General features: G+C 35.2%; 1 protein-coding gene across 3 annotated transcripts in view; it reads left to right on the forward strand.

Annotated features, from left to right (window-relative positions):
- TRAPPC9 (trafficking protein particle complex subunit 9) overlaps positions 1 to 12,631 on the forward strand; it is a 1,063,197-nt gene that overhangs the window by 54,765 nt on the left and 995,801 nt on the right. For 2 of the 3 annotated variants that reach the window (XM_069081231.1, XM_069081230.1), the window contains exon 5: positions 5,434 to 5,460. The exons of the other annotated variant lie outside the window; for it this stretch is intronic. In XM_069081231.1, the coding sequence (XP_068937332.1) occupies positions 5,434 to 5,460 (27 nt within the window). The remainder of the gene's footprint in view (positions 1 to 5,433; positions 5,461 to 12,631) is intronic. 3 annotated transcript variants of the gene reach the window in all.

Below are 12,631 nucleotides of genomic sequence, written 5' to 3' on the forward strand. Positions count from 1 at the left end.
GACTTCAGAATTGACCTTTCATCAATCTAGATCTTTAAATAGAGCTTCCTGGTGCATAAACTTATAAATCATCAGGGAATAAAAATATTCATTTCATATTAAATTTTACTTTTGCAGAATCATTTCTAAAGAAAATTGAATGTTGACATCCAGTGATGTTTCATCTATGCTTTTTTCACTTTTACTCATTTCCTGCATTTTAATAAGTTTGCTGGGTAGAGTGATTTAGAAATAGCAGACATTTTAGATATTAGTATTTTAGTCAAATTTAGTCAGTTCTTTGGAGGAGATATCAGTGGCAACACCAGAATTAATATCATCAAAGAACAAAGTATTGTGCATTTTTGTTATTTAACCACGCACAACCCCCCCCCCAACTACTTTTCATTCTTTGCTCTGTTGCACTGCTGTACCCCTTTTTTTAAGAAGTGCATTTCAAGAAAATATTGACAATGCAGAGCAGAAGGTGGGTCAAAGCTCAACCATAACTAATGACTTTGATCATTATGGTTTTTTTCTAGTGATGTTTGTTAATAAGAGGAATTTCAAAAACTCTCAATTGGTTTTGTGTGTTCCTTTAACGTGTGTGTGGGAAGACTCCTTAAATTAATGACTTTCCTCTTGAGAGAGAGCCAAAATCTATAATGTGTTTTTTATTGAAAATGAATTTAAACTTTTCCTTTGGTTTGTGTTTGACTTTGCTCATTATGGAAAGGACAAATGGTCTTGCAGTGGTCTATTTGACCATACCTTGCACAGACTCTGATTAATAAGGAGCTTTATCTTGGAATACATTAGATGGTGATATACATATGCATATGCGCATGTGTACATATGCACTTATTTAAGAAATTTAGGTGCATACATTTGTCATTTGGTTAAAATCTTGATGAAATCACTTATTTTGTTTTTTACATTAAAAGGAGTACATGAGAATCACTTTTGGATGATTCAATAACCTTTTCCCAATGAGGGAAATATAATTGTGTTGTTTAAAATCCACAGTGTCACATCAGTGCTCTTCAGATCTTTTAAACTTTTAGTCCATTGAAAGTTGCCATTTAATCTCCTAACTTTAATCATATTTTAACTATTTTCCAGGAGTGGAATTAGATATCTCTTGTCATTCTAAGAAAGTTTATTTTTTCTTTGTATATTTTGCTAAAAAAGTAAATTGATTGCAATATTTTATATTACATGTGCCAATTTTCCTTTCTTGTTAAAATAGGAGGATATTGGTGAAAGAACAGCTATTGTAAGGAAAAGAGCTATTTCTTTCCAAGTTACATGTTTTTATTGTTATAAATTCTTTGGTAAATATTTGTAAGACACTTATTCATGGAAGCCTAGTGTTGGAAGAGGTCATCTAGTCTAACCCTTGCCCCTTTAAAAAAAAAATCTTTACAGCACAGATGAAAATGACAGAATATACTTCTGCAAATATAGGGTTATTTTAGAGTCTCATCTGTTTTTTAGTTGAGTGGGAAGAGACTTTGACTTTAGGGAGTCTGACTTAGGCTCTAGTCCTAATCCTGTCACTTCCTTTGTGAGGCAAGTGACACTTTTTCCTCTGGGCCTTGATTTCTTTATCTATACAAGGAAAAAGATTCTAGAAGACTAAATATATAAAGAAGTTTCCGGTTCCAACACTGAGAGGTTTACCTTACAGCCATATCTTTTAGTATTTTTTAGGTTTAGGACTGAAAACCAAAGGCTATTAACTATAATCTTTGGTTTACTAACATTTTCCCTTCCCCCACCCCTATCTTATTTTTTTGGACTCCTGGTTGATCTTTCTCAATCACAAAAATTCAGTTTTATTGGATAGTTACTTTCTAATTTTCAGCCATAGATGGTGCTGTTGTATTTGATTCTGTACCTGCTTCCTTCTTAATATTTTAAATACTTCTTTTCCTATAACTGGAAGCTTTTTGTTTCTAAAGGTAGATTTGAAAAATGAGAAGATATGTAAGAGAAGTAACTGCTTTTAAATCTCATGTTTGCCTACCAGATTTGGAGGCCAAGACAATGCCATTATAGTTATCTCCTGTAGGAAGTAACTACTTTGTTGTAGAAAGGTCTTGGAATTTAAGAGACTTGTAAACTATGCCTGGCTCAGATATGAACTTAGAACCTAAATTTTCTCTTCTGTAAAGGAAAGAGTAGGGATTAGACCAGATGATTGCTAAGACCTCTTTGTGATCTTAATAAATTGTCTTTAATTCTGTGACTAGCCTATTAATCTGTGTGAAATAATTCAGATGTCATACATTAAGAATGGCAGCAATAGAATTTACCCTCTTTTGTTAGAAACCTAAAGGCTAGATTCACTCCAGCATTATTTAGCATATTGATAGCCATTGCCTTAATTTATATCCATATCTTTAGACTGCCTCTGAAATTTGAAAAGCATATTTGAGCCCTTTCTATCACAGAACCCATTAGCAGTCTATTTTTGTATTCAGATAGTCATTGGCTAGTATTACAGAATTATAATGGAAAAAATAATTTTGTAGCAAAGTTCAGTTATATAAGATATGAACCAGATATCGATGGTGGAATGAACATTATTGCATCCAAGATTTAGAAGCTATATCAGTGGCATTTTAAAGCTACTTTTCTACTGTTTTTTCAGCTACTGAATTTCTTGGTGATTAAGTAGTGCAAGTAAGACACAACATTTCAAAGAAAATATTAGTCCATGCCCCTTCAATAGTGGCACTGGAGTGACAGAGGTAACTTAGATCATCTGAAGACAAAAAGGATTAGGGAACTTTATTCCTCCTCTTGGCCTTGTGGAGTCAGTGGAGATTGGCGTGGTGCCCAAGAACAATTTAAACGATATCATAAGGAAGACTTCCTTTCCTCTCAATTATTTATACCACCAATCCATGTAAGTTTTTGAATATGGTAGATTGTGCCAGAGGATCTGATAATGTTCCTTATGTATCTAATTGCTATTCCTGTTGTAGGACTTGGACTCATGACATTTCCCTGAGACTTTTATTGTTTTTCAACATTTGGTCACCTTTCTATACGTCTCCCTCCAAAAAATAACTTCATATATATGGATGGCCATATAGCATAACATTCTTGTGAAGTTTGTATTGCATTTCCACAAAGATTTCCCCTCTAGTTTGCACGTTCCCCAAGTTGACTGGAATTGAACGTCCTTAGCTTCAGGACATGTATGACAACATTGTTACAAATGGAAGTATTGCCCAACATCTTTGTGGCACCTCCAGAAATGACTCTTTTTTATATTGAAATTGAGTTTATATTGAAAATGAGAGCTTCATACCTACTGATTTCCAAATTTTAGCTGCATTACTTAAAATTTCGAACCACACTTAGTAAAGTGAAGAGGCAAATTCTCCCCAAAACTTAATTAGTTGATACATGCCAGAAACAGGTTCTGATATCTACATGTATGATGTCTGCACGCATTATTAGGACCATGTGCTGCTGCTCTGCATGTGTGTGTTAGAGCCTGCTTCTGTGCTGCAGAAGTTATTTTGTTATTTTGATTGCCCTCCCTGCTCTTTCCTCCAACGCAGATCTAGATCCTTTTTGTATTGTTGGTCGTGCAGAAGCATGTTACCTCAATACTAAACTTAAATGTTTTTAAATTTGATTGATTAGATGTTCATATTCGTGAATGTGTCCAATACAGTTAAGTCACTTACTTGGTACTTGGTTATCTGGCAACCTATGGTCTAAAGATCTTGAAAGAAGCCAAAAAAGACCTTTGAATAGCCAAAATGTATGTTAAGAAATCCATGTATAAATGCTAATGCATTTCGTGTATAGTTTGTTTACTCTTATTTTGCACGCAGTTTTATTGAAGTGGGTGATTTGGTTTTCAAAGCCATAGTAGATTAAAAGCAGCAAATGAGAAGAGAAGGAATTGGTTTAAGCAGGGTCATCAGCAGCAGAAAGAAGTGACTTCTGACAGCAAGGGAAAAGCCATATTCCAGAACTGCAGACAAAAGAACAACAACAACAAAAAATTCTGCTGTCTGGGATTATTTGGTGATGGGCACATGTCCTTATCAAAAGCCTTCTGAGTTACCACTGTATTGTGGCCCTGCATAATGGCTTATGAGAGGCATCATGCATAGCAGACAGTGAGACAGCCTTAGAATTAGGAAGACCTCGCTTCGGTTGTCACCTCTGATACATACTTAGTTGCCCTTGGGTAAGTCATTTAGCCTTGTTGTCCCAGACAACTGGCTAAGGCTCTAAGTGGCAGAGTAGCTACCACTTTATTAACAGAAGAAGTTTCCTTAGCTGGAGTTCCTTTCACTGATTAAATCGCAGGTTTCATGCAAAATCAAAATGATAGTTTATAGTCATTCATTTTCTTAATGACCATGATCATCAAGAAAAGATTATTATATTTCGTCTACTCTGCTTTAAAAGGCAAGAGGCAGTAAAATTTATAATATGAAAAAAAAAACACCAAAGGGTAAAACTAAAAAAAAAAGTTTGAGATGCTTAAAGTGGTAAATCCTTCAGTCATCTGGAAATTTTATAATCTGGAGCAATTCATTCCCTCAAGATTCTGTATAGCTGAGATTTTACTGTATAGAAATGAGAAGAATAATAGTATCTGATAGATTAGAGGTTTAGAAGACATATCCCAAGTGTCAGCTTGATTTTAGTTTTGCATCTCATAAAATGCAGGGTACATCTTAAAATGTACGTGAGACATCAATTAAGTAAATGCAGCAGTCATAATGAAAATACTACATATAGACAATTGATCAATTCTGTCTTAACAAATTACACATAGGAATAGAAATTCCTTTTTGCAGTTTATTAGCATACTTTTTTTTGTAGTTGATAATGAACTTGATTCTTGAAGATAGTACCTTTTGCCTTTGTGTTTTTTTTTTTTTTGCTTTTTTGGAGGGCAGTTGGGGTTGTGACTTGCCCAAGGTCACATGGCTAGTTTTTGTGTCAAGTGTCTGAGGCCAAATTTGAACTCAGGTCCTCCTGACTCCAGGGCCAGTGCTCTATTCACTGCATCACCTAGCCGCCCCTGCCTTTGTGTTTTTTATTACGATGGAAAAATTATTTTCTGCAGCGTGGTCTCAGTAGATATCTGTATTTTAATAGTTTGAAGAAGGCTCAATTTTTTTTTTTTAAGTTTTTGATTATGAAATGAAAGGGTCTTTTTTTGGTACCTTAATTGTTTTTCCAGGGGTTTCCTCTGAAACTCAGTTAAATACATAGTATTTAGCTCAGTATTTAACATGACTTTAGCATGAGTTAAATACATAGTAGCTCTCTATTACCTGCTATTTATAACTTGCTATTTTAATGGCAGCATCTTCAATTATAAAAGAAAAACTTAACTGTGCTACGGTAATTTATTTAATAGTAGTTTTCTTGTCAAAATGAAAGGTCATGATCTGTTCTTTCTTCCAGGGGCACAAGAAGTTCTCATTGATCCAGGTACACGCTATCTCTATGCTTAGTTTCTTTTGTTGTTTCAATTTTATAAAGTGCTTGTTTTATAGTGCTGTGAATTGTTAATGTTTCTGGATTGTGAGTTATTGTGATCTTTGAAAGGGGTTAATGTAGGCACTTTTAAAGTGGGAAAATGAAAAATCAGATTTTTCTTTCTTCTGTTTTGGTGGGGCATCATAGTTGTTTCCTCAGTTTGTTAAAGAAGAAAGATCCCTTCTATAGATGGGTTAAGTGAGTTATTTGAGACTTATGGCTTAATTAATTTTGTTTTTTTTGCATGAAGCATGTTGACTAGGCCAATTATTTTCTTTGAAAAAATTTATAAAAACTTTGATATCAGGCCACATGCCACTAATTAAACTTGTTTAGTAAATATTTACATTAATTTTAGCATATAAATTTTTTAAACAATTTTCAGTCACTAATTCTCCTTTAATATTCTTCATTTATCTATTCATTCTTATTTACTTTTCTTCTTACATGATCTTAGCATGCAATATCTTTGGATTATTCTGATTCATTTTTCAGTTCAATGGTTCGTTTTTAACTTAATCACAAATATTTTAAATTGCAAGACTGGGAGGTATTAAGGAAGGGAAAGGAGTATGTATTTATTAACTGCTTACTTTGTGCCAGACACTGTGCTTCGTGCTTTACAAATATTATCTCATTTGATCCTCATAGTAACCCTGGGAGGGAGGTGCTATTACTATCCCTATTTTACAGATGATACAACTGAGGGAGACAAGGTTAAATGACTTGCCCAAGGTCACACAAACTAGTAAGTGTTAGGTCAAATTTTAACTCGTGTTTTCCTGACCCCAGTACTAGAATACTGGACTTAACATAAGACATAAGTTCTACTTCACCACTTGTTAGCTTTGTAATCAGGACAATTCATTTTATTTTAAAAACGATTTATCATAGACTTAATATTAAGTATCAGTATAATCAAACTTGCTTTGCAACATTTACATTTAGACAGATAAATTTCAGAGTAAAGGTCATGACATTTGTCACTTCCTCTAAGTCTCCTTTAGGTTTATGTATCCATTTATTACCATCTATTATTAATTTTTAATCTCTCATTACTTTCTTTGTAAAATAAAGTGGTATCTTTAGGGATGTTATGAGGATCAAGTTAGTGAGATAATGTATGTTCAGTGCTGTATTATTGAATTTTTTTTTTTTGAGTTCTATGCTGTTTTAACATGAAAAACTGACTGGAGATGGTGATTTCATCCTTGGAACTTTGAAGAATATGATGTTGTTTCTGGTATTTTATTAGCCTCTTAGTGATAGGATTTTGTATTTACTAATGCAGATCCACATAGCAGTTTCATATAAATGTATTGTTCACAAGGAAAAAAAGTTTTTTCTGTTTTTGAGGTAGTTGTCATATTTTTGTCACTGACTTTTTTCTTCTTTATATTGCAAAGTGGAATTGGATTAGAGCTGTAAGACCTTAGTGCTGTGTGACTTTGGGAAATTCACTAAACCTCTCTGAGCCTCAGTTTATTGATTTTCAAAAGGAGAGAAGCTGATAATCTCTAAGGTCCCTTTCAGCTCATATGTTAAAGATTTTTAAAAATTGTGAGTGAATATAAATACCATTTTTTTTACACTGAGGAACTGGCTTAATTTAATAAAATGATAAAGAGAAAAAAAGTTTTTTTTTTTTTTAAGCAATCAGGGTTAAGTAACTTGCTCAAGGTTACACGGCCAGTTATTTCTGGGTGTGGTGCTGAGTGTCTGAGCCTGGGATTCGATCTCCAGGTCGTCCCAACACTGGAGCCGGTGCTCTTACTCGCTGAGCCACCTGGCCGCCCTGAGAAAAAAAGTTTTAAAAAGAGGACCCAATGAAGACTTTGTTTGAAGGGCAGTCAACTATTTAGCCATAAAAATGTAGACTTTTTGTTAACTCACACTTTGAATTCGTCTTAGCTTAGTCTTTGAAGATGTCATGTTTCAGGAAGGCAGCGGGGACAGTGATTTGTTTTAATATCAATGTTGAATCATTTTGTTCAGGCTAATAGTTCAGTTTCTAGGGTATAGTTGGAGTTTGGAGGGAAGGGACAGAGTAGGGGAGAGAATTTAATCCCTCTCCCTTTCTGAGACCTCTATTGTAAGCAAATAGGTATCTGTTCTAGAATCACTCAGTTGGAGCATTCTTTTATTGAAAAATTGAATGACCTTTTAGCCAAGAAAAACACTGATAATAATGAATTGTTGGTTACATCAGTATTTGACCAAAATAAATCTTTTAGCTTGTATCTGATCAGTATAGGCCATAGTTATCTCTTCTTTCTCTGAGCTGTTATATTCAGTGTCTACATTACTTCATTGGTCCCTAGATTATGTTATCTTGTATTGTTAATTATCCTTTTATGTCTGTAACCTATTTCTAAAGCTAGATCCCTGAGGACAGATGTTTTCTTAGCCTTCATACTCCTAGATTTCACTGCTTATAATTATGCTTTGGATATAGTAGGTACTTAATTTATATGTGTATGCATATATTATATACACATGCATATACATATATTTATACATACATTGACTAATGTGTGATTTAAGTGTGCCCATAAAATATGATGGAATTAAATAATGATTATAAAATATTTTCTTTGGTTCTATTGTGGTTGCTCTGTTTGATTTTTTTAAATTAAATTTTATTTTTTCTAATTATTAAGGTTTTATTTTCATTCCCTTCCACCTCCCTCACTAAAGAAATAAAAGGAAAATAAAATTCTTATGATAAGTATGTACAGTCAAGCAAAACACATTTCTCTGTTGTCCATACCCCTAAAGGTGTGTCTCATTTTGCATACTTTGTTCATCACCTTTCTGTTTGGAGTTGGGTGGCATTCTTCATTTTCAGTCCTTTGGAAATCATCATAGATTAATTGAGCAGAATTTTTAAGTTTTTCAAAGCTGTTCATTTTTATAGTGTTGTTAGTGTATAAATTGTTTACCTGGTTCTGTTCATTTTTCTCTGCATCACTTCATCTAAATCTTCCCAGGTCTCTCTGAAACTGTTCCCTTTGTTGTTTCCTATGGCACAGTAGCATTCCATTACATTCACATATCACAAAAAAGAAGTTGCTTTAAATAATTTTGTGTGTATAAGATCTTTTCATCTTTCCTTAATCTTTTTAGGGGTATATAGACCAAGCAGTGGCATCACTGGATTGATTTTTTATTAAATGCCTATCATGTGTCAGGTAAACATAGCATGGGGATTTAGGCCAAAAGAAAAGAAAGAAAGAAACAATATCTATCCTCAAGGAGCTTATATTTTATTGGGGAAGACAATAGTAAGTATATATAAGTATATACAAAATAAAGGCAAAATATAAGTATATGCAAAATAAAGGAAGAGTTTTATATGCAGTTGATATGTCTTATTTAACCAGTCTAGAGGGAAATGACAGATTCTCAGAGGCAGATATGAGGAGACAGTGTTTTCTAGTTATGCTGGACAGCCAGTGCAAATGTGTAGAAATGGGAGATAAAATGTCACAATCATGTGTGCAGAATCACAGAAAAGGCAGTTTGGCTGCACTTCAGAATGCAGAAAAGGAAATAGAATATAATATATTTTAAGAGACACATTGTGGGCTTTACAGGCCAAATAGAGGAGTTTTTATTTGATCCTAGAAATAATAGGAAGTGATCAGAATTTGAATAGGGAAGTGACATGGTCAGACCTGTTTAGGAAAATCGCTTTGGCATAAGTGTGAGGGATGGATTGAAGAGGGGAGGGGCTTGAGGCAGGGAAACCAGTTAGGAGACTATTCTAGCAGTCTGTTTGAGAGATGATGAAGGATGGTTCTAAGGTGAAGCTGATATAAGTAGGGAGGAGAGGAGGGATGTGAGCAAGATTGTGGAGGTAGAAACTACAGTATTTAACAACTGGATTGATTGTGAGGGTGGAGGGAGATTGAGGAGTTAGGCATAAGGATAAGCTTTTGAATGTGGGTAATGGGAAAGAGATAATGATGGTTTTTTTTTGTTGTTTTTTGGAGGGGGGAAGGCAGGGCAATTGGGGTTAAGTGACTTGCCCAAGGTAACATGGCCAATGTTAAGTGTCTGAGGCTGGATTTGAACTGAGATCCTCCAGACTCCAGGGCCAGCATTCCACTCACTGTGGCACCCAGTCACCCCTATAATGATGTTCTCAAAAGAAAAAGGGAAGTTCAAGTTAGGTGGGATTGTTTTTAGGGGGTAGTTTGTCTTTGGCCACCTTGAACTTGAGCTAATAAGGGGCATTGAGTATGAAGTATCTAATAGTTGCAGATGCAAAATTGGAGGTCAGGAGACATGTTATAGCTAGATACATAGATTTGGGAATCATTTGCATGGACATGATGATTAAACCCATGGGAGCTGATGATGTCACCAAGTGAAAGAAGAGGGCCTAGGATGGAGCTTTGAGTTACATCAGTAGTTAAATGGCATTATATGAACCAGCAAAAGAGAATAATGCCTGGTCTAACACATAGGTGGGCAATTAAGAGAAATCAGTGTCAAGAAAACCCAGAGAAGAGAGGGTGGTGAACAGTGTCAAAGGTTGCAGAAATTGAAAAGCTTGAGGATTTAGAAAAATCTGTCAGATTTGGCAACTAATAGATCATTGGTAACTTTGGAGAGAGCATTTTCAGTTGAATGATGAGGTGCAAAGGGTTGGGAAATGAATAAGGGGAAAGGAAGTGGCAGCAATGAGGACAATTTTTTTAAAGGAATTTTACTGTGAAAGGGAGGGGGAGATAACAGGACTTTAACTTATGTTGATGGCAAGGGCTTTTTTTCAAGTTTGGGGAGACTTGGGTATTTAGAGGTGACAGGGAAGGAACCTTTTGTAGAATTGTTTGAAGTACTTATAAATATTATAATGAAAAGAATAAACTTCATACATATCTGAATTTGGTCAGGAATTACTAGCATTTGGATAACATGAATGGTTGTGGTCCAAAGCAGTATCTTTATTTTAGACACTGTCTAACCTAAGTTGATAATACTTAGATTCCGAAGGCATGATCTCTGGCTCAGGGGTGTTACTGAAGAGGGCTTGTAAAAATAATCACCTAGGGAAACCTTTTCTATCAATATTTACAGCAAATTAGCCAAATAGAAGCTATTTCTATAGCGTTAAACATTTAATGAAGTGATTTTCCCCCCTAACTCTATGAAGTAAGTAGTGCATCTGATTATCCCCTTTTTACAATTAAACAAAAACAAGCTTCTTTGCGGTTGAAGTTTTGTAAAGCACTTTACAGATATCTAATTGGAGCCTCACATGAACCTTTGAGGAAGGTATTACAGGTGTAATTGTCACTATATTACAGATAAGGAAATTGAGTCCCAGAGAGATGAAGCAACCTCTATAAGGTCACACATCTCCTCTTGGCTCAGAGACCTGCATCCTTTTCTCTACATCATAAAAACTGGAGGAGATGCCAGATTTTTCACTTGTCTTGGGATTTGGGAAGCCTGACTGGCTAACTTTGAGAAACCAGCCAACCTGGGGCTTTTCCTATGGTTTTAGAAGAGATAAATGGATATCAGTGTCCATTGTTTGAAGCAAAGTTTTCTTTTGTGCATGACCAATACAAAAATACTGGACCAGTATATGAGACCATTCCCCCCTCCTTCCCTTCTGCCTCTTCCTCTGCCTTTCCTTTCCTTCTCTGTCTCTGTCCTTATATATTTGTCTTTTTATGTCTTTCAGTCTCTCATTATTTTACTGGTGTTAATGACCTGTTTGCATCACCACAAAGTCCATTTGTTTCTAGTGACTCTAGAAAGCTGAAAATACTCAATGTGACTGTCCTGTAGGTCACTTTAGTTGCTACAAATAGATACACTGATAGAGGATAATTTTATAATTTTTCAGCATAAACTTGATCTGATTGTCTCAGCCTTGCATAAAGAATATTAAATTTAATACTTCACAGGTCTGTAATATGGGCGACTTCCTTTAGCAAGTTAGATCAAAGCCCGTCTATACCTTAGATAATCTTTGCGAGCTGTTGTGCCTGAAAAGGTTTATCACCTAGTGGTCAGCTTTGGTGATGAGCTGCTCCTGTTTTCAAATCCTTTTGGGACTGGTAGGAGCTGCCAAAACTTGTGCTCTGTTGGCATGGCCTTTGAGACCTTAGTTACCTCCAGGCAATACTTTGGTATGGCATAAGACTTTAGTAATAATAATAATGATAGCTGGCATTTCCAAAGCACTTAACTGTGTGCCTAGCATTGTTAAATGCTTTATAATTATTTTCTCATTTGATCCTCCCAACTGTTATTATTATCCTCATTTTACAGTTGAGGAAACTGAGGCAAACAGACATAAAAGGCACTTGCCCAGGGCTGTGTGTCTGAAACCAAATTTGAGCTTGGGTGTTCTTGACTCGAGGCCTGGTGCAGTTTGCTGTGCTGCCTACCTGCCCTGTGAAATACTTGAATGCAAAATGTAAAAAAAAAGTGAAATAGTGAAATAAAGAGGCTAATTTTGACTCAGTCCAAAAGTGAAATAGGTTGCTTTCCCTAGTAGCAGCTTTCCTTTCCATGGCAGCCTTTACATTGAAAGAGAGAGAGGGTTAGCTAGGTGGTGCAGTGAATAGAGCACCAGCCCTGGACTCAGGAGGACCTGAGTTCAAATTTGGCCTAAGACACTTAACACAAAAACTAGCTGTGTGACCTTGGGCAACTCACTTAACCCTAATTGCCCTCCAAAAAGCCAAAGAGAGAGAGAGAGAGAGAGAGAGAGAGAGAGAGTGAGAGTGTGAGAAAGATATTAGGGGGTCATAAAACTGTTTAACTATATAGAAAATCCCCTTCATATGTATCCATCAATAGAAAATATGCTGGTTTCAAACTGTTATAATAATCTTTGCTCCTGAATTTTCCATGACTCTAAGTCTGCACATAACAATATTAATAACAGCTAACATTTTTGTATTGCTGCAATTTTCATAAAGCACTTTGTGACATCTCATTTGGATCTTTCAGTATCTGTGAGTTAGGTGTTATAGGTATTATCTTTGTTTTACACATGAGGAAACTGAGAGGAGGTTGTGACTTGTCTGTGGTTCCATAGGTAGTATGAAAGGTAGGATTTAATCAAAGTGTCTTGATTAAAACAATTAGTACCCCT

This window comes from Petaurus breviceps, unplaced genomic scaffold (assembly GCF_028583685.1).
Source record: "Petaurus breviceps papuanus isolate PSGF00001 unplaced genomic scaffold, PetGlider_PUasm1.0 98, whole genome shotgun sequence".
NCBI lineage: Eukaryota > Metazoa > Chordata > Mammalia > Diprotodontia > Petauridae > Petaurus > Petaurus breviceps.